This window comes from Symphalangus syndactylus, chromosome 19 (genome assembly GCF_028878055.3).
Source record: "Symphalangus syndactylus isolate Jambi chromosome 19, NHGRI_mSymSyn1-v2.1_pri, whole genome shotgun sequence".
Lineage (NCBI taxonomy): Eukaryota > Metazoa > Chordata > Mammalia > Primates > Hylobatidae > Symphalangus > Symphalangus syndactylus.
The window spans coordinates 84,640,770-84,664,201 of NC_072434.2; the positions used below are offsets into that span (position 1 = coordinate 84,640,770).

The window sequence follows — 23,432 nt, forward strand, 5'->3', positions numbered from 1 at the left end:
TGGAGGCTCCATCATGAAAGACAGAAGAACATGTATAGAGTGTGCTGTCTGTTAGACACCCAAGTGGTGATGCTGAGAAGGCTGTTGGTTCTATAAGTGAGGAGTTCAGGAAGGAGGTTGGAAGCTGGAGATGAAAGTGCCAGAGCATTTCAAGCCCACCATGAGACTAGGTGAGACCACCAAGGCGGTGAGTGTAGATAGAGGTAAGAAAGGCTAGCAGTAGTAAGCCCTAGGACATTCCAAAAATGAGAGGTTAGGGAGAGAAAGAGCCAGCAGGGGAGATTGAGGAATGGGGAACATTAGAAGTAGGAGGAAGAGGAAGAGAGAGTGGTATCCTGGAAGCTAGGATAAATGTTTAGCATGTGTATCAGAAGGAAGGAATTTCTAACTATGTCACATGCTGCCAAGGGTTGAGAAATGTGCATTTGGATTTCACAAGATCTAAAACACTGGTGACTCAGTAATCAGAGCAAAGACTTGATGAGTGGGATTAGGAAGTGATGGGCAGAGAAGAATGTGGGGACAACAAGTATTGATGACACTTTGTAGGAGTTGGAGGAGTTTTACGGCTTTATTTTTTTCCCTTTTTCCCCCCCTCTGGTTTCTAACTTCCCTTGTAGAGGCTTCCCATGGATGATTTGATCCTTGGCTGTCTGTTCTTGCTTAAGTCTAAAAGGTGATGAGAAGCGCTGAGTCCTCATGTTGGACTCTCGGACTTTGAGTTCAGTGTAGCATTTTTGGTGTGTGTTTTTTGTCAGGTATTCACCCATGTCTTTATCTTTTGGTCTTTTTTCCTGGGATGGAGAGATTTCTTGGAGACTTCCCATTTCTGGCTTGGGGAGTAAAGGCCTGTCTGGCAGTGTTCTGGACCCTAAGTTGGGGGAAGAGGGCTGAATGGAGGTATGGAGGCTTTTGTATTCAACATGCAATATTCCACATGGTCCCTGTGTATTCAGCATAGCAACCTATCCTACAATTGTGTTTGCTGTGTCTTTGTCCAGAGACTTAGATTTAATTTCTCAACAAAATCAACCCGATGAAGTTGGGAAGGACTTTTTCAGAATGAGCATGTAACTGACCGACTGGCAGCATTCACCCAGTGCTCCTTGTTTCTGATATTCCTCGCTTTACCCTCAGTTGGACAAGTGCCTGTTGCCAGTTCCTTGGCCTTCAGGGTTGGTGCTCAGTTTTCTCAGTGAAAGTTATGGTTTTACCATTCTAAGGTCTATGAAACCGAGTACAGCTGGCTTCCACATTTTGTTGCTGTCATCTCGTCTTCTTTCTTCCAGTCCTTATGGGTTTGCTTTTTTAAATATGTTTTTACTATAGCTTTAGTGAAACTTCAGGAGAGAACAAAATCAAATGCATGTACTTACTGTGCCATCTTAATCAGAGATGCCTCCCAGCAATATGTATTAATACATATCACAGTGCAAATCGAATGAAGCAATCTGAATGTTAGGTGATGCTGTTGTTGGTGGGACTGTAAACTAGTTCAACCATTGTAGAAGTCAGTGTGGCGATTCCTCAGGGATCTAGAACTAGAAATACCATTTGACCCAGCCATCCCATTACTGGGTATATACCCAAAGGATTATAAATCATGCTGCTATAAAGACACATGCACACATATGTTTATTGCGGCACTATTCACAATAGCGAAGACTTGGAACCAAGCCAAATGTCCAACAACAATAGACTGGATTAAGAAAATGTGGCACATATACACCATGGAATACTATGCAGCCATAAAAAATGATGAGTTCATGTCCTTTGTAGGGACATGGATGAAGCTGGAAACCATCATTCTCAGTAAACTATCGCAAGAACAAAAAACCAAACACCGCATGTTCTCACTCATAGGTGGGAACTGAACAATGAGAACACATGGACACAGGAAGGGGAACATCACACTCCAGGGACTGTTGTGGGGTGGGGGGAGGGAGGAGGGACAGCATTAGGAGATATACCTAATGCTACATGACGAGTTAATAGGTGCAGCAAACCAACATGGCACACAGATACGTATGTAACAAACCTGCACATTGTGCACATGTACCCTAAAACCTAAAGTATAATAATAAAAAAAAAAGATTTAGACCATCTATTTAGTAGTTATTCACTTTCAAACTCTGTCACTTCGAGGATCTTTTACACCTGACAACGCCATTCTCTCTCCGTTTGCACAAGCTCTACCTTGTGCTTTTATTGTGCTGTAATTGTTGGGTAGTCATTTGTTGATGTGTCTTTCTACTTCACTATACTGTCAGCTCTTCTAGATGGGGGAGTGCGTATAACTCCAGATTCCCAAAATGTTTTGTAGGACATTTACAAAAGAGATAACAAATATTGTCAGATACATTTCAATTACATACCCCCAAAATGTAAAAGTTTCTATTTCACTGAAATATACACTGAAACAAAAATTAGCTGCTTATATGTCCTCTTCTTCCTGATTTTAAAGTCTAAATGACATGCTCCCTGCAGTTCCTCAGAGAGATCTCTTACAAAATGTAATTTCCTGGTAGCTAAAGTAAGATGACAAACCTGACTCTTTTAAACGAGAGGATGCTTCTGATCTCTGCTACATAAGATGAGTGTCGGCTCAAACAAAGGTCTTTGCATCTCAGCAGCTTGCAAAGCTAACTTCATCAAAGCTGTTCCTGTGGCTTCTGTATTTTAAATGGGGTAAAGATGCTTTCTTCAAGCCCTTATCTCTGCCAGTGAAAAGAGGGCATGAACCGTAAATATGGGCTGATTTGTACTCATTTTGTGTTTAAGCTTCTGCTGACTCTACTTCTCTTTCCATGTACTTTAACCCAAATCAGTGTTAATGGCTTCCCTCTGGTTACTTGTTTAGTCTTCTATGTTACTATAGTACAACTGAAACTGTCGTTTTTCTTTTTGCTGAGAATGTTTTCAACCTGGTTCATCTGAAACCTCTCAATCTAAGATACTGATTTGGAGAGAGATTAAAAAAAAACATTTTCCATTATAGGAATGTGAAATGGGCCATAATAATAATCACAACAACCAACATTTTCTGAGTGTTTGCTTTGTGCGTGGCACTGCATTTGACTTTTATTATTTAATCTCCTGCAAGAACCCTGTAGGGCAGGTACTCTTCTTATTAGGTCCATTTTGCAGATGAGGAACTTGAGATGTTCTGGGTTATGCAGATAATAAGTTGTGTGGTCACCGTGCCCCACTGCCTTCCAGTGCCATCAGATGGCAATGTGACATGACATTATTATCTTTGTGTTCTGTGTTTTTGAGCTATGATGTCAGCTAGAGTGAAGTTAGTTATTTATGAAAGGATAATCAGAGTGATCTCAAAGAACGGTCAGTTTGTCCGGTAAAATTAAAGGCAGAGTTGATTTTCAGGAATTGCTAACCTCAGCCTGTTTTAGCCTTTCAACATTCGAGGAAGATGTTTTTCCAAGTCTTCTGTATACTGGGTTCTTCTAGACAGAGAAAGGATACCACAGTGAATGAAGCGTGACCATGTAATTGTGGAGGGAAGGGTCTGCCATACTATCTCACACGTCTCTGTATATCTACACAACGTATCTCATATGATCTCTATTTATAGAAATGATGAGGTTTAGCTGATTTGATAGGTTATGCCTAAACCAGAAGCCAGCCTTCCTGACTACTGCACTTTTTCTTTCCACTGAATCATGATGCTTCTCCATGTCTTTTGTCAACCTAGAGCCTAACAGGAGAATAAAAACGTTCCTATTAATGAAATTAACACAAGGTAGAGACCCACAGAGCAACCCAAGTTGGAAGCTGAAGTCCAAGGAACAGAGAGCCATGGGTTAGCAATGTGTTGTGATGGGCAGCCCCTCAGACAGTCCCTGGAGATCCCCACCTTCTGAGACTCATGGCCCTGTGATATTCCCTACCCCTTATATGTGGGCTACACTCATGACTCACACTGAATAGAATAGAACAGAACAGGGGTGATGGGATGTCACTTCCAAAATAGGGGTTACAAAGAGAAGGAGGCTCTGTCTTGTATGGCCCTTTCTGTCTCACTCTAAGGGAAGCCAACTACCTTGAGAGTTGTCTATGAAGAAGCCCATCTGGCAGGAAACTGAGTCAGACTTCCAGCCAACCAGTAGTGAGATGCCGAGGCCCTCAGCCTGAGGAACTGAATCCTGCCAACAGCCTGTGAGTAAGGCTGGAAACAGATCTTCCTGCAGAGCCTTCAGATGAGACCGTAGCCCCCGCCAACACCGTGATTGCAGTCTTATGGGAGACCTTGAGGCAAAGGCCCCTAGCTGAGCTGCACCTGGATTTGTGACCCACAGAAAGTGAGATAATCCATGTGTGCTCTGTAAGCCCCTAAGCTTTGGTGTAACTTGCCATGCAGAAATGAATAACACACTTGGTAATAAACGCTGTGAGATTTTCTAGTTTGGGGCATCTTTACCAGCAGTTTAGCAGATCACACAGGAAAGATTAAAGTAGGTGACTGCAGTGGCTGGGATAAGTGTTCATGGCTTATGAAAGGAAGGGGCCATCAAGCGCAGCCCTGAGAGACTGCTCCAGTCCTGTCTCATCCAACAGATCCCTGATTTTAAAAAATATCAATGTAAGGCAGATACTAACACTGTTCCATAGCTTAAAATGTTGCATTCAACAAGAGTAATCCTATCATATTGAATTATACAAACAGGTTGGGCACCGTGGCTCATGCCTGTAATCTCAGCACTTTGGAAGCCTGAGGTGGGAACATCACTTGAGGCCAGGAGTTCAAGGCCAGCCTGGGCAACATAGCAAGACCTTTGCCTCTACAAAAAAATTTAAAAATAGAAATATTATCTGGGCATGGTGGCATGTGCCTGTTGTCCCAGCCACATGGAGAGGCTGAGGTGAGAAGATTGCTTGAACCTGGGAGTCTGAGGCTGCAGCAAGCTATGATCTTACCACTGCACCCTAGCCTGGGTGACAGAGTGAGACCCTGTCACTCTGTCTCTCTCTAAAAAAAAAGGGATTACACAAATAAAGTGAACTACTTAATCTGGCTACTCAAAATATGTGAAAGATCAACAAATTTGTCTAATAATGTTTTGTTGAAGTGCTTTGTTTTAATTGAGTTCCTTTTAAGGCACGCTTAAAATAAGTCCTTTCCCTTCTGTGCAGTTCTTTGAAAGCATAGAGACAGGATTCATTTTATCATGTAAACATTCATACAGATGGATTACTTTGCTCTCTAGCCTGTGGGTAATTCAACATTTGTAGTAAGTTAGAGTAAGAAGCATGTACCACATTTCTGGTGCTGACAAAGGCAGCCACGGAGGAGAACACGTTAATAGCAAAGACCAAGTGTCCAAGGATAGACACCTGCCTGTGCACAGTCAAGAGTGGGACTGTTTCCTATGTTGAGTCTATAATGCTTGGTGGTTTTGAATTGCTTTTTCTTTTATTTTTTAATGTAATGCAGTCATCGATCAAAATCTTAAAATCAAAAGAAAACAGATTTCTTTTTCTGTTTGGACATTTTGAGACATTTTAAATATCTTAGGTTAAATTGACTATTTGACTTCCAAAATAGGCCATTTCATTTTTCATTTTGTAACAGCATGGTTTAACAACAATGACATTGGATCTTAGCAAGTTCATACCGGTGGAGTTCATGACAAGAATAGCTATTGTGATCTTTTAACTATTTAACGCAAATGTTTAGTCCTGAGCCTGGTTTTAATCTAGCACCTAGTTTTAATCTAATTTATGAACCAATGTGTTTACAGGTAATATACACCTTAAAATTAATCACACCCATTATTCCAAGGCTTTCTGAATTATTTTTCTACTATATAATTACTTATTTTCTCCACATGATAAGCATGTGCTATAAACGAAAGTTATCCCACTTGATAAAGTCTCAGAGAAGTTTAGTGTCTTGATCAAAGACACACAGCCATTTGGTATGAAAGCCTGAAAGATTACCATGTTCTTCTACTCTCTATCTAAACATTGGCATTTGATAAAATCGTAAACAAGAATTGCTGTCTATTTTGGTCTGGAGTGATGTCTGTTTGTTTGTTTTTTGAGACAGAGTCTGACTCTGTCACCCAGGCTGGAGTACAGAGGCTCGATCGATCTCAGCTCACTGCACCCTCTACCTCCTGGGTTCAAGTCATTATCCTGCCTTAGCCTCCCGAGTAGCTGAGATTACAGGCATGCACCACCACGCCTAGCTAATTTTTGTATTTTTAGTAGAGACAGGGTTTCACCATGTTGGCCAGGCTGGTCTCGAATTCTGGGCCTCAAGTGATCCACCTGCCTTGGCCTCCCAGAGTGCTGGGATTACAGGTGTGAGCCACCACATCCAGCTGGAGTGATTAGTAACGTGGTCGTTTGTAGGTTGTTTAAAGGAAGTGGTAAATATCTCCATTGTTTTAATCCTGGAAATTTAGCATATTTGACAAATAAGTGAATAATCTTTTAATGTGCAAAAAAGGTCTGTAGTTCCTCTCAACACCTTTCTCCTTGAACGCACTCACATAAAAACAGAACAGATGCTTCCTGGTTAAATTGATTTATATATATTTTTGAGAAAGTGATTAAAACTGCATTGTAGACCTGCAGGAGTTGGGTGGGAGTGGGAATTGTAATGAGTCACAGACAAGGATGGGTGTTACTCAGCATCTTAAAGCAGCAAGGAGGAAATGAGTGTGAGATATCTGACCTCTAATCTAAAATATAATCACATGAACACATTGCTGAATATTAGAGGATAAAGTAATCTGAACTAAACATTTGTCACTGAATATTCTTTTAAATTTTGGATTTATCCAAAATCTAGTCTTCTGCTTAATTATTTACATGCTAATAAACAAGACAGAGTATAATGAACAAGCCCCAGTAGTTCTATACCAGGCTCTCTTGTTTCATTCTAATGGTTTATCATTCAGGTAAAGGTTCCATCCCTCAGTAGATGCAGCTGGAATGGTTTTTTGTTTGTTTGTTTGTTTTTTCTTTTTCTTTTTTTTGGATACACGAGGAAGCTAAAACACAAATAGAAAAAAAGTCAACTTGTTTAACCTTGGGCTTGATAACAAGGCTCACTTGAGCAGGAAGGATGTTCTAATAGTTGAATTGATGTGAAAAGTTGGCATGGGGAGGTAACATTAACCAACTACGTGTCAGACCCTTTTACTTGTTATTGCCTCTGAGCCCCCACAAAAACCCCAAACCAAAACTTGGCTAATATTTTCCATCATTTCCTTGCCCCTGCCCCATAGGGAACTAAAACTTATAAAAAGTAACTTACTTGAAGTAGTGCAGCAGCAAATAAAAATTTAAATCTAAACTTAGTTTAGTTTGATTCCATGTTCTATGTTTGTTCCACATCAGGAAACTGCATCTTCTAAAAATAATGTTCCCTTTGGAGGAACTATCACCTTGATATAATTTCAATACTCAGGTTCTTTCCTCCGAAACAAGGCTGAAATTTTGGACTTGGAACCAAGAAATTTCTGAGGAGTTTTTTCTTTGAATCTTTTTGCCACCTAAATAAATAAATACATAAATAAGTAAATAGGTAAGTACATAAGTAAATAAGTAAAAAATAAAAAATGCATTCAGTCGTTCTTAGCATGATCTAGAACTCTGATCATGGTATTCTCTTCTCTGTGCATTACCAGTTGTCTGCAGACTTTCAAGGCTGGGCTATTCAGCACATTCCCACCCAAATAGCTCCAACTTCAAATCATTATTACTCAAGTAACTGTTAACCCTTCTAGTAAACTAGTGTAATCCCTGATGTATAGGAAACACCTTACATTTGTTGAATACAATTGGGAATGCTTATCTCCTTGATTTTAGAATTCCATCCATTGAAAATTTACCATTGACCAAATCACGGATTTTAAGGAAGGGAGCAATGGAAGACACTACTAAACATCTAGTAACATAGACATTTTGATCTAAGTCCTGATTTCTGAAATGTTAGCATATGCTTTTTAAATTGAGGAGGAAGTATGGCATTTCGATAATTTTAATCTTTCCCAAATTACTTCTTTTACCTTTATTTCCTGTCTAGAATTTCTATCACTGCATCCATTCATCTGTCAGTATTTAATCTTTCTTTCTTTTTGGCTACAGAAGCATGATTAGATTTTGCCCTGAAAACTGCTCATTCCCATTTGAATTGTGTTAATTTCTCTCAGGTCAACTAGGGGGAAATTACATGGAGAAACAATAACAGTGTTGCCTTCCAGTGAGATTTTCTGTGGTTGAGTGAAAAATGAGATTTCATGAGTGAGGACCGTTTGAGAACTTGTTTAGGAGCACATAACATGTATTAAGATATTCATGATTAAGAATATTCTTTCGATCTCATGTAGATGACATTGCATGAGATGTCTTAATATTCTTTCGATCTCATGTATATGACATTGCATGAGATAGAAAGATGAGAAACCTCAGGATATTCATAAGTTTTATGTGGGGAAAACTTGTGGGAATCATAGTATGGTTTAAAATGATTGTTAAAGTCAAAGGACGATTGTGTACTTTATGAGCTTTGAATTGATCATGAATAATTTTATTGTGTTTCTTTGCCTTGTTCTGGGGATGAAATCTGACACCAAGTTGACCCCTTGCATTTCCTTTATAGTTTTCTTATCATGTAGAGAATTACTGGATTGTTAGCTAGCTGATGAATTCCAAAATCAGAAACCTTTGGATTCACTGTAAGATATTCTTGAAGAGCTAGACTCTGCACAAAAATCGAAAGAAGATAATTCCATACATAAATTTACTGTTTTTACTCGGGTTTTCTGCATTTTGTTACATATTATCACAGCAAAATTATTAGCTAATCCTTTTTAATTAATTTTTGAAATATGGTCAAAGGTATTTGGACTGTGCCTTTACTACTTTGAAACATTAAAGTTCATGATATTTTTGCCTTATATGGTCTAATGAATAAGATTTGTCTGAGACTCTTACTCTTAGATATGTATTTCAGACCTAATTTTTTTTGGAAATTGAGATAGTGGATTATTATTAGGGTGGAAGTATCATATTCTACTTGGTACAATATTTTTTGGTGAATCTGGGCTCTCTTCCCAGCTCCAAATACAAATGCGAAATTACCTTGTTTAGATTTCTCATCCATCCTGTGCTTCCCACTTGTCTTTTTAAATTCTTTCTTGGGGTTTTGCCAGAGTCAACTAGAAAATGTCTCATGTGAAACTTTGAGAGAAGAGACATTGTAAAATGCCTCTGTTATCAAAATAAATATATCCAGTTTGTGATTATTCACTTGGTGATTTTTGTCCTGGAAATTTTTAACTACCCAAGAGCTTCACTGGCTACTTGGCACAAATTCTATCAAGGCAAATTCACCTTGTTTCTACCAAATATCCATGTAGAAAACACAGAATGATTTATATTAACCTATGCCTAAACCAAGTAATAAAGCACACCTACTCCAAAATACAATGCAAATTTCCCCAGGCAACAAATGCATAAAGAAAATATTGCTGATTTTTCTGTTATCTATCCTGCTTCTTCCTTGTATAACCATGGGTAGTATATATTTTAAGGATGGATTTTTAAGGTAGGATCTGTGCTAATATCACTACCAATATAAAAGATTCATCCTTTGATTATAATATTTTGAGGAATTATAACAGGAAATGCACCCATAATTTTTATACTAAGTCCATCTGTTTAATGATTAGATTTCACCTTTGTCAAAGGTCCTAGATAAACTGGCAAATTTAAGCATTTATTGGTATAAAACTGGGATGTAGCACTCACTGGAGTGATTTGCTTACTTTGCTGGTATGAAGCAGATTTTTCAAATTCATTCAGTTGGGCCATGAAAAACAGACCTCACAGTTTCTCTCTGACCTTTGCCTGGGCCATTTTCATGGGATTTAGTATTTGTGGAGCAAGTGAAAGCTTTAACACTTGACACCTGGCCCAGCGAAATTCCTGGTGCAGACTTTGCAGTGGGGGCAAGGGGAAACATTGAAGTTAAAGCCCCTGCTCCCTCTGGCTGCTGAGCCATGAGCCTGCTGCCTGAGATGGTCAAACATCTTTTCACAGGTGGCTTATGGCAATTTATATTCTTCTTTTTTTTCCACAGCTGTTGTGAACTTGGATAATTCTGTGGTTGACCTGGAGACCCTTCAAGCTCTCTATGAGAATGTGAGTAATAGAAGGAATTTTGTGTGTGAGTATATAATATGTACACAGTACATGTCTATGTGCACATATAGGCTCTTTGTTTTAAGGTCCTCTAAAGAAATCTGATCTGAGTGTAGTGAATTTGCGTAAGTAGGTGGTTGTTACAATACTTTCTAGGAACGTATCAAACAAATGTGTGGTCTCATGGTTTGAAAAATTGTGAATCAAATCATATTGCATATGAGGTCATTCATGATTTTTTTAAATTTAAATAATGGTACTGATGTGGGGGCTAACTTGAGCCAAGCATTGTTCTGTGCACTTCATACACACACACACACACACACACACACTTAAAATTTTAAAATATTTAATTGAAAAAGATTGAATATATTCCAGGTGTATGTATTGAATATATTCATGCTGATTTGATATACACATTGATTACCACAATCAGATTAACACATCCATCACTACCCATGCTTATATATAAGATCTCTAGAAGTTATTCATCTTGTAACTGAAAGTTTGTACCTTTTGACCAATATCTCCCTATTTTCCTACCTCCCACCCCTGGGCAACCACCGTTACGCTGTTTCTTGTGAGTTCAAGTTTTTTAGATTCCTTATTTGTCTTTCTATGTCTAGCTTATTTCACTTAGCATAATGCCCTCCAGGTTCATCCATGATGTTGCAAATGGCAGGATTGCTTTCTTTTTTGTGGCTGAATAATATTCCATGGTGTATATGTACCACATTTTCTTTATCCATTCATCTGTTGATGGACACTTTGGTTGGTTTTATATCTTGTCTCTTATGAGTAGTGCTGCAGTGAACATGAAAGTACAGATATCTCTTCAACATACTTTTCATTTCCTTTGGATGTATACCCAGAAGTGGAATTGCTGGATCATGTGGTAGTTCTGTCTTTAATATTTTGAGCAACACCTACACTGCTTTCTATAATGGCTGTACCAATTTACATTCCTGTCAACAGTGTGCCAGGGTTCCCTTTTCTCCATATCTTCACCAACACCTGTTATCTCTCTCCTAATAGCCATGCCAACAGATGTGAAGTCATAGCTCACTGTGGTTTTGATTTGCATTTCTCTGATGAACTGTGATCAAATGCTATTATTATTACCCCTGTTTTACATGAGGAAAGTTAGAGAGGTTAGGTGACTTACTCAGGGTCACATAGCTAGTGTTGTGATATAGCTGGGATTTAGTTCATTCTGCCTCTGTTTCTCTATACTGCTACAGTTTATTTCACTAAGTGGCAGGACATTTAGCTTTTCTTTTATGTAGTACTTTTTTTTTTTTTTTTTTACAAAGGTGGTAGAAAAAGGGAGGGAGTAAGGTATTGAAGGAGAATAACCGTAGCACGATATAGTTAGTGCCATTGGGAAGTGCGATATGAGATGTCTTTAGCTAGAATGTGACATTAAATAATATTGATTCGAGTAGTAATAAAGCAGGTTGTTTTCAGTGCTTTTGATTATATTTAAGGTAAAGTCTCAGTGTGGTCCTGTTTTGGGTCTAATATCTTTGAGTGCTTTTTTTTTTTTTTTACTTTATTTCTGTTCTTGCCTTTGATCTGTCTAGTATTTAAGCCTCTGCTCTTTGGGGCATGGCCTTAGTTGGTCCTTAACTTTTCTGTCTCAAGTCAAATAATTCTTGGCCCTGGGGAGACCCATGTGGTGGGCAGGATGCAGACTCTGTTCCTTGATCACTCCCTTGAGGACTATGTGTTCAACCTGCTCATCCACTCTTGAGTTTGGTGTTTTTTTTTGACATATGTTATATGGTGGTCTCACCTGTGAGATAGAGACTGATGTAAGACAAAATATTTCTCATGGTTCATTGTACAGAATCTGTGGGCCAAGCGTAGAATTGGTACCCATTAAGCCTGGTGAGCATAAGCATTCAGTGAAACTGACTCATAAACAAAGATTGAGAGGGAAGGTTTGAGTGATTTATTATATAGTTGTCACTATGCAAAGGGAAAACTGGAAAAAGTAAATCATGTATTTAGTATATTCATGTTCCAATGAAATTGGTATTTAAAATATAACCATTGGGAGGTACAGAGGGTTTTCATTTCTTTTGAGTCTTTCATACTAACCCTCTTCCAACCAGGAGGGCCATATGGAAGAAAGGAGGAAATACTAGAGGAAAGTAATTTCTTCAGCAGGTCATAATGATTTAAGATGTTGGTGTGTGTGTATCTATCTATCTTGCACATGTATATTACATATATACATTTGGTGTATACATGGTATGTGTGTGTATCTATATGTGTGTATGTGTATCTAGGAATGAATGTCTTACTTAAACTTGATGTATTCATGTGTAGAAATATATCCAGAAAATACAGAACATTGAATGTTTATTTTATGCTGGTTTAGAATATTTTATTTGGGCTGGGTGTGGTGGCTCATGCCTGTAATCCTAGAACTTTGGGAGGCCAAGGTGGGAGGATCATGAGGTCAGGAGTTCGAGACCAGCCTGGCCAACATGGTGAAACCCCATCTCTACTAAAAATACAAACATAAGCCAGGCATGGTGGCCCGGGCACGTGTAATCCCAGCTACTCGGGAGGCTAAGGCAGGAGAATTACTTGAATCTGGGAGTTGGAGGTTGCTGTGAGCCGAGATTGCATCACTGCACTCCAGCCTGGCGACAGAGTGAGACTCCATCTCAAAAAAAAAAAAAAAAAAAAAAGAATATTTTGTTTGGGAGTGTTTAGCCTTTCAAAGTAAAGTAATTTCACAAAATATAAATTTATGACTCAGGACAAACTAGATAGCTACCCAGAATCTTATCTTAACTTCATGAAAGTAGAACAAGTACTGTGTCTTAGTCTGTTTGGGCTGCTATAATGGAATACCATAGCCTAAGTGGCTTATGAAATGTTATTTCTCGCAGTTTTGGAGACTGAGATTTCCAAGATAAAGGCACTGGCAGATTTAGGATCTGGTGAGGACCCTCTTCCAGGTTCACAGACTGCGGTGTTCTTGCTGTAACCTCACATGGTAGAAGGGACAAGAGAGCTGCTCGAGGTCTCTTTTACAAGGGCACTGATCTCATTCATGAGGGCTCTGCTCTCATGACCTAATTGCGTCCAAAAGGCCCTACCTTAATACCATCATCCTGGGGATAAGATTTCAACCTATGGAATTGAGGGTGGGGCATAAACATTCAGTGTATAGTATACTAGCTGGCACTGGTTAAACTTAATTAAAATTTTTATTGCTGCTATTTTCAAACTTTAAGGTTCAGCCTTTCATTGTGTCAAGAAAAGTTATTTTGTGAGAGGGTGATTCACAATCATTAGTTTAGGTAGTACCAGGTTAGCCCTCTGCAGTACAGGAACTTGAGGAATCCATTATAAACAATAACAGGTCATTGTGCATACTTTATATGCCAATAATACATATATGCAAATTCCTGATTAATATCTATTAAAAAATAAGTCTTGGGAAGGCAAAAATAGTTGTTTTATCCACAGCCATAGCTCCAGAACCTAGAGTTAAGTAGTATTTGGCACAATTCTTCCCTAAATGTTCTGTATATCAGGGGTCCTCAACCCCCAGGCCAAGGACCAGTACCATTCTGTGGCCTGTTAGGAACTGGGCCACACAGCAGAAGGTGAGCCACTGGTGCGCAAGCATTACTGCCTGAGCTCCACTTCCTGTTGGATCTGTGGTGGCATTAGCTTATCATAGGAGCTAGGAGTGCGCAAAGCCTGTTGTGAACTGCACATGCACGGGATCTAGGTTGCCTGTTCTTTATGAGAACCTAATGCCTGATGATCTGAGGTGGAACAATTTCATCACCAAACCATCCCCCCAACCCCAGGTCTGTGGAAAAATTGTCTTCCACAAAACTGGTCCCTGGTGCCAAAAAGGTTGGGGACTGCTGCTGTCTATGTAGGACATTGTTGAAATCATATAGTACTCCTTTCTTCCTTTCCTGGGAATTTTCCACTTCTTGCTTTATATTATCTTTATGTATGCATATGTCTTATCTTCTCACTTAACTACAAATTCCTTATTAGTTGAATTTTTTTTTTTGAAGTGGAGTCTCACTCTGTCACCCAAGCTGGAGTGCAGTGGTGCAATCTCGGCCCACTGCAACCTCCGCCTCCCAGGTTCAAGTTCTCCTACCCCAGCTTCCAGGGTAGCTGGGATTACAGGCGCCCACCACCATACCTGGCTAATTTTTGTATTTTTAGGAGAGACTGGGTTTTGCCATGTTGGCTAGGCTGATCTCGAACTCCTGACCTCAGGTGATCCACCCGCCTCGACCTTACAAAGTGCTGGGATTACAGGCGTGAGCCACCACACGTGGCCTGAATTTTTATATTCTATATTGAACATAATGGTTTGTATGAAATATTCATAATAATTACTACTTCATTAAACAATGACCTGAGAATAGTAATGTTTTCCTTTTGGTATTATTCTATAATTGACAGAAATGAAAATGGCTAATGTCATTATTTACATTTCAAATGCTCTGCTTTTTTTAAACATCAATATAAAAGGAAACCTAGCTTTCTTAAAAATAAGGTAATTTCAGAAATATTTCTGCAGAGACTCAGAAGTGATACCTTTACCATGGATAAAGCTAACCATTGCTATCCCAGCAATAATCTGATCACGTTATGTGTAATTTTTCAAACAATGGTTTAAATTCAAACAATGGTTTAAATTCAAACAATGACATTCTATTTTAGGGCAAACTGAGTAGATTCGTTTCCTTCTTGTTGATGTAATTTCAGACATGATTGCCTCAGGAGCCCCTGGAATTGCTAAGGAAGTTCTTTCCGTTTCCCATGTTACCTTAAATCTTTTGAGTGTCCGCTGGACTGAAAAGAAGCTTGAGCTTCCTTTTCTCAGTTTATACTAGATAATGCATACCCTGATGAACCCAAGATGGACCTAAGATTACAGAACTAGTAGTAGTTTATTTTTTGGTGCACAAAGCGTAACAAGTTTTTCCATGTTTTCAGTTGCTAATAGACTGCATTTTTATGCAAGACTAATAGGAATAAGGCAGCGTGCTGTATGAGGGCACATCTGTGGCGTACCTTGGTTGGAGGCCTTCCTACTTCCTACAGACTCTCCCCAAACTTCACAGCTATGTAATAGCTAGATTAAAACAGGCCACTATTTCATTTCCACATGACATGAATATGTGTTTACATGTTCCATCCCTCCTCTATCACCCCAAATCACACAAGGGTATACCAGAAGTTGTAGTTCCAACTGCATGAAACCAATATGGTTGCTATTACTAAGGGGACTGGGAGGCTAACTACCTCTTTTCATTCATGCTGTATCAGGTAAAGGAAGTCTAGGAACCCAGTGTAACTATAATGGAAGTTTCATATGATCTGTATGCTATTTAATCCCATTAAATGACTGTTGAATAAATGAGCCCTTTGAAACGGGAGCTCAGCACGGTAGAATGTTTAGGCAACATGTGATGCCAGCTTCTTTTCCATGCATTTTCCTAGATTCCCAACTCACAAATACAGGAACATTAAGCCATCTGATTTGTATTTACCATTGTTTCCTCATTTGTCACTACCGTTTTCTCTTTATCTAAAAAATTCTATGACAATCTTTGTACCCCCCTCTGATGTTCCAGTCAAAGAGCTCTTCTCACTTTGTGCTAGTTTCTTTCTCCTATCTCTCCTTTCTTATAGCATGCTCAGATGCCCGTCAAACTGAAATGAAAACAAAACAAAGAGACATATATAACTTACCTTCTTTTACTCATTATTTCTTCCATTGAAAACTATTTCTAGAAAGCTAACTAACTGTCATGCAGTTTGCTAAGATCAGTGCTAGGCAGTATATTAGGCACATGCGTATTTGGAATGGTTTTTTCTCTTGGATGTTGCTTTTTATCAGTATGAAATACTCTTCTTCACTTTAGTAATACTCTTTGTTTTGAAGTTTCTTTTAACTGATATTTAAATAGCTATTCTATTCTTTTCATACTTACTGTTTGCATGTTTTTGTTTTTTTTTTCAGCTCCATCTGTGTACTTTCAACTTTCCTGTGTCTTTGTGTTTGAATTGCATCTCTCATAGACAGCATGCATTTGGGTCTGTGTTTTTGATTCATTGTGATAATTTTTACTTTCTTGGAGCATTTAGATTGTCACCATTTATTGTAATTATTGTTATAGTTGGATTTAGGTCTGTCATTTTTTGTCCTGCTAATTCTTCTTTCCTACATTATTATTTACATGGGATTTTTTGCTTTGTTTTGTTTTAAATTTTATTTCTATTTTTTTTAGCTTCACTTCTTTGTGTCACATATTTTTCAATTATTCTAGGAATCACAATGTATATTACTAACCTTTCATACTCTACTTAGATAGAGTTTTCATATAAAATATAGAAACCTTGACTCCATATAGGGCTTTCTGCTGCCTCTCCTGCTCCATTTACTTATTTTGTTGTGATGTGAGTAGCATCTGTATGTGATTATATTTTTAAATAATTAAACATATTTAAATGTAGGTTTTTTTTATATTTAGCTACATTTCCCGCATTTCTGAAGCTCTTCGTTTGTAAGACTAAGTTTTTCCAATATCATTTTATATCATTTTTCTTTAGCCTAAGGAAGTATCTGTAATGTATTTTGAAAACACATCTTTTCAGTGATGAATTTTCTTAATTTTCTTTCATCTTAGAATTTTTTTTATCTCACCTTCATTTTTTTGAAGGACATTTTAAAATTGGATATAGAAGTCTGGGTTGACGATTTTTTTCTTTCAGCATAATAAAGATATCCCAATTACCTCCGATCTACCTTGTCTCTGATGATAAATCTGCCATCATTGTTAGTTTGTATTAATATATAAATTGTCACTTTTTCCCCTTCTACAGCCTTTAGGTTTTTCTTTTTATTGGGTTTTAATCAGTTTTATTGTAATATAAGTAGGCATGGCTTTCTTGTATTCTGATTGAGTCTGATGGACTTCCTGATTATAATTATGATTTTTCACCACATTTGAGAGTTTTTCCATCTCTCATCTTTCAACCTGAAAATATTCTTTTGTACTCTGCTCTCCCAGTTTCTCTCCTCTCTGGCTTACTAATGACATACATGTTACATCTTGAGTACTTTTTCACAAGTCCCTGAGATTCTTTTCATTAGATTTTCCATTATTTTTTTCTTTCTGTTCATCATATTGTGTACTTTCACTGATTCTTTCTTTTGCCATCTTTATTCCTTTATTCAGTCTCTCAAATGAAAACATTTTATTTCTAATGCTATACTTTTCACTTCTAGAATTTTCATTGATAGTTCTTTTTTTGAGGCTCCTTATCTTTGTTAACATTGATAATTTTTATTACAAATTGAATAATTATGTTCAGTGTTTTAAAAGGCACCTACACACATTTAAAAGATAAGCCAGAAGCTAGAAAAAGAAATTTGCAATACCTGGGCCCTCAGAAAATCAGGACCCAGAATATTGAAAAATTCTTACACTTATCAAGGGACAAGTCCAAAGAAAAATGAACAAAAGAGATAACAAGGCAACTCAAAAAAAGTAAACTTGTGTGTCCAATAAATACAAGAAAAAGTGTGTATTCTCAATAGAAAGCAAGAAAATGGAAATAAAACATCAGTAAGATACTTTTTCATCTCCAGTGAAAAAGTTTGACAGTGTCAAACGTTGATGAGTATTTGAAAAAATAGTAACTATTGTATACGATATTAATATAATTTGGTATAATCTCAATGGGAAGCAGTTTGCAATATCTAGTATAATTAGTCCAGAAATTACACCCTTAGTCATACGTTCTAGAGAAACTCTTTCAAAACCAGTTTTCCAACCGTCAGACACATTACTGGGTCCAACACTTGGGTCTAGTCAGATTTGCCTGATATCTAAGTGTAACTATCAGACAAATCAACATAGGCCAAAAGATTATGAAAATTAATAGAGTTTCAAGCTACTAAAGTTTAATTTGTTTCACATAAAAATGTTAGCTGACACTTTTCCCATACATTTTTATGCCCTATATGGATATAAATATAGTGAAAATAAAAATAGGGTTATATTATCATTATACAATAATAATATAGAAAGATACTTTCTACATAGAGCAAGGTATGTTTTTGTTATTCTATGACTAAAAAAAAAAAATCAGAAAATTAAGTAAAAAGAAGTATATTTCCCTTCTTATTCCAGGAAAGTAACTGAGCCTTTTGTACCCTGAGGCTGCGCTCTCCTGCCTCAGATGATCTTTGGGGACCTTGGTTTTTCTTGATCACAAAGAGAATTTGCTTTGTCTTCGTCAAGTGAGAGAGACTGACTATAATAGTTAAAGTAGCTGACATGCTCAGATCTTTATTTCTTCATACAGCTTTGAGTTATGGTCTAGTGTCCTGTCATTTCATCCTGCAGGACTCCCTTGCGCATTTCTTGTGGTGCAGATCTAGTGATAATAAACTTTTCCAGCTTTAGTATATCTGGAATGTCATAATTTTTCCCTCACAGTCAAAGGATAGTTTTACTGGATATAGAATTATTGGTTGACACTTTATTTTGTTTCAGCACTTTGAATATATCAGACCACTGCCTTCTGGTCTGCCAAATTTGTGACAAGAAATCTGCAGAGATTCTTATTGAGCATTTCTTGTGTGTGACCAGTTGCTTCTTTCTTGCTGGTGTCAATATTCTCTCTTTGACTTTGTCTTTCAAAAGTTTGTTTATAATGTATCTCGATGTAGGTCTCTTTGGATTAACATCATTTTGAGTTCATTAAGCTTCTTGGATGTTTATGTTCACATCTTTCATCAAATTGGACAAGTTTTCAGCCATTATTTTTTAAAAATATCCTCTCTGTTCCTTTCTCTCTTTTTCTTCTAGGACTTCCATAATGCATATTTGGTCTGCTTGGTGGTGTTTCATGGCTTCCTGAGGCTCTCTTCACTTTTCTTCCATTTTTCTTTTTCTGTTCTTTAGACTTGATACTTTCTGATCCATCTTCAAGTTCATGGATTCATTCTTTTCCCTCCTCAAATCTGTCTTTAAATTCTCTTGGTGCATTTTTTCATGTTAGTTATTGTGTTTTTCAGTTCTTTTCAGTTATTGTATTTTTCAGCTTCTTTTTATTTTCAGGTTTTCTATCTCTTTATTAATATTGCCATTTTGTCTGTACATTGTTTTCTTGGCTTGCTTTCTTTAGTTCTTTGAGCATATTTAAAACCAAATTTAAAAAGCCTTTGTCTTTACTCTGCCATCAGGTCTTTTTCAGGGATAATTTGTATTGATTTATCTTTATCCTTTGAATGGTGCATACTTTTGTTTCTTTGTAAGTCTTGTGATTTTCCTTCTTTTTTATTTTGAAAAGTGGACATTTGAATTTAACAATGTAATTCTGGAAATCACATTCTCCCTCTTCCCAAGGGTTTGCTGGGGTTTTTAAAATTGTTTTTATTTGTTGTTTTTTGATTTTTGTAGTTTATCTTTGTGCCAAGGATAAGCCTGAAGTGTAAACTTAAGGTCTTCTCAGGGCATTTTTCAGCCTGCACCTTTCCCTGGGCACACGTGGTCACTTTCTAATTTTCCTGATATATACAGTTGCTTTTAAATGTCCTAATCTTTAATGTCTGGCTCCCAAAAGGTGAGAAAGATTAAAAGGAATCATGGAAAAAAAGAGGGCTCTGGCCGTTTAATCCCCCAGCTGTCACTTCAGCCAGATAAGGAGGGGCAACTACAGTGGGGGGACAGAGGCTCAACAATGGCCTCCTGCTTCTTTGTTTGCACCTGAGTGATCAGAAGCAGTAATCAGGGATCAGAGCACAGATCCTTTATATTTGGAAGGTGAGGGCATTGGGAGGTTGGCTCACTTTGGCTCCTGCAGGCTGTGTGCAGGTTGCTCCAGAAGCTCATGCACAGCTGCCTGCCACAGGGCCGGGAGTGGGGGATAGGTAGCTGCTAATCTGCTTAAGAGCTAACATTGACTAAAATTAATTGTAATTTAAGCTCCAAGCCTTTCTTTGGAAGTTGTAAGCCCAACAGTAGACCCCAAAGTTTCCAACAGGTTCTGCTAGTACAATTGTCTGGATGGGGAAATAGATCCCTGGTACTTTCTACTCTGCTATCTTCCCAGAATCCTTTCTGGGGTTTCTAATTTTTTCATTCATTCTTAATGTATTTTTGTTCATATCATGGAGCACCGTTATAATAGCTGCTTTTCTAAAGACGTTGTCTGATAATATGAACATCTGGGTCATCTTGAGGTTGGCATCTGTTGTGATTGTATTTTCCTTTGAGATTTAGTCTGATTTTCCTCTTTTTTGGCACATTGCATAATTTTGTATCTTGGACAACGTAGTCTCTGTAACTGTATTTAATCATTTCTTTTCATTTAACATTTAAATGAGCTTATTACTCTCTCTAATACAAGATATATTCAATCTAGGTTTTGTTGAGAAAGAAATTCATTCATTTTCAAAAGCATGCGTTTCCCAGTATTGTGTTTTTCAAACTGGGTTCAGTGAAACACTATTGTTTTGTAGTCTATAGTAAAAAACATGTTTCGTAATCAAACAGGTTAAAAATAAGTTAATCAAATAAGTTAAAGTTAAAAATAAAACTGTGCAGAGCCATAATATGTGCCTAATAAAGTGGTAGTTTCCAAGTGGAGGACACTTTAAACTATATTCTTCCTTCAATTAAATTATGAATCCAGTGAAAACAATAGTGTTATGTGGTTTGGAAAATGCTACTATAGTACAGTCAAAATCCAGACTTGCAGAAACATAGCTATTGTATAATGCCAAGGAATGTGTGTCTATTGTGTATTTTTAATTTAACATAGTTACTATTTTACTTATTACCAAATAATTGCATGTATATCCCTTTTATGTATTTCTTCCACTTATACTTCTTCTTGTCATAAGAATTATTACACGAAAAGGTCATCTTAGTAGTGTAGCATAATTATTGTAATGGGATATAAACCATTATAAGGTCAGCATAATTGTTTTAAAGTCATTAGTCATACAGTTTTCTAGAATAGATATGCTTGTAAGTTTTTTTTTTTTTTTTTTTTTTTTTTTTTTTTTTTTTGAGATGAAATCTCGCTCTGTCACCCAGGCTGGAGTGCAGTGATGCGATCTCGGCTCACTGCAGCCTCCGCCTCCTGGGTTCAAGTGATTCTCCTGCCTCAACCTCCTGAGTAGCTGGGATTACAGGCATGTACCACCATGCCCAGCCAATTTTTGTATTTTTAGTAGAGATGGTGTTTCACTATGTTGGCCAGGCTGGTCTCGAACTCCTGACCTCATGGTCCACCCACCTCGGCTTCCCAAAGTGCTGGGATTACAGGTGTGAGCCACCGCGCCTGGCTGCTTATAGTTTTTCTTTTCTTTTTTTTTTTAAATCCATTTTAATTTTAGATTCAAGGGATACATGTGCAGGTTTGTTACAAGGGCATATTGAGGGGGCTGAGGTTTGGGCTTCCATTAATCCCATAACCCAGAAGCTGAACATAGTATCCAACAGGACGTTTTTCAGCCCTTGTTCCCCTCCCTCCCTCCTTTTGGAGTCCCCAGTTTCTAGTGTTCCCATCTTTATGTGAACCTAAAATTTAACTCCTACTTGTAAGTGAGAACATGTGATATGTTTCTGCATATGGAATAACAGTCTCTAGCGGCATCCATGTTTCTGCAAAGGACATGACCTCATTCTTTTCATGGTGTTGTAGAATTCCACATTTTCTTTATCCAGTCCACTGTTGATGGACATCTAGGTTTATTCCATGTCTTTGCTATTGCAAATAGTGCTGTGATGAACATACGAGTGCCTGTGTCTTTTTGGTAGAATGATTTATTTTCCTTTGAATATACACCCACTAATGGGATTGCTGGATTGAATGGTATTTCTATTTTTAGTTCATTGGGAAATCTCCAAACTGCTGTCCACAGTGGCTGGACTAGTTTGCATTGCCACCAACAGTGTATAAGCATTTCCTTGTCTTCACTACCTCTGTAACACCTGTTATTTTTTGACATTTTAGTAATAGCCATTCTCACTGGTGTGAGATGGCATCTCATTGTGGTTTTGATTTGTATCTCTCTGGTGTTTAGTCATGCTGAGTACTTTTTCTTATGTTTGTTAGCTGCTTGTTATCATCTTTTGAGAAATGTCTGTTATTGTCCTTTGCCACTTTTTAATGAGGTTGTTTCCTTTTTTCTTGTTGATTCATTTAAATCCCTTATAGATTCTGGATATTAGTCCTTTGTCAGATGCATAGTTTGCAAATATTTTCTCCCATTCTGTTGGTTATCTGTTTATCTTGTCAAGAGTTTCTTCTGTTGTACAGAAGCTCTTTGGCTTAATTGTCTCATTTCTCTATTTTTGGCTTTGTTGCATTTGTTTTTAGGGTTTCATCATAGATTGTTTGCCTAGACCAATGTCTAAAAGAGTATTTCCTAGCTTTTCTCCCAGAGTTTTTATAGTTTGAGGTCTTACTTTTAAGTTTTTAATCCATCTTGAGTTAATTTTTATATACAGTGAGAGATAGTGGTCCAGTTTCATTCTTCTGCATATGGTTAGCCAGTTTTCACAACACCATTGATTGAATAGGGTGTCCTTTCTCCATTGTTTATTTCTGCTAACTTTGTCAAAGATGAGTTGGTGGTAGGTGTGCAGCTTTATTTCAAGGATCTCTGTTCTGATCCATTGATCTGTATGTCTATTTTTGTACCATGCTGTTTTGGTAACTGTAGCCTTGAAGTATAGTTAGAAGCCCAGTAATATGATGCCTCTGGCTTTGTTCTTTTTACTTAGGATTGCCTTGGCTATTGGGGCTCTTTTTCGTTTCATTTGAATTTTAGAATACTTTTTCCTAATTCTGTCAAAAATGATGTTTGTAATTTGATAGGAATAGCATTGAATGAGTAGATTGCTTTGGGCAGTATGGATATTTTAATGATATTCTTCCAACCCATGAGCATGGAATGCTTTTCCATTTGTTTGTGTCATCTATGATTTCTTTCAGCAGTGTTTTCTAGTTCTCCCCATGGAGATCATTCGCCTTCTTGTTATTCCTAGGTATTTAATTAATTAATTAATTATTGTGGCTATTAGGTACATGTGTAGTTTTTAAAATATTCTGTGTTAAAGAGAAAAAAAAGTCAATGTGAGGGAAAGGATGTTGCCCAGGATGGTGGGTACAATTTTAAATATGGTTGTTATTTGAAAGATGACATTTGAACTAGGAATTGCGGGAGA

The 23,432-nt window shown here is 37.5% G+C and overlaps 1 protein-coding gene across 3 annotated transcripts in view; it reads left to right on the plus strand.

Annotated features, from left to right (window-relative positions):
* Nucleotides 1-23,432, plus strand: part of FMN2 (formin 2) — a 392,431-nt gene that overhangs the window by 194,380 nt on the left and 174,619 nt on the right. For all 3 annotated transcript variants that reach the window (XM_063613470.1, XM_055234932.2, XM_055234935.2), the window contains one exon: nt 10,115-10,176. In XM_063613470.1, coding sequence (XP_063469540.1) covers nt 10,115-10,176 — 62 coding nt within the window. The remainder of the gene's footprint in view (nt 1-10,114; nt 10,177-23,432) is intronic.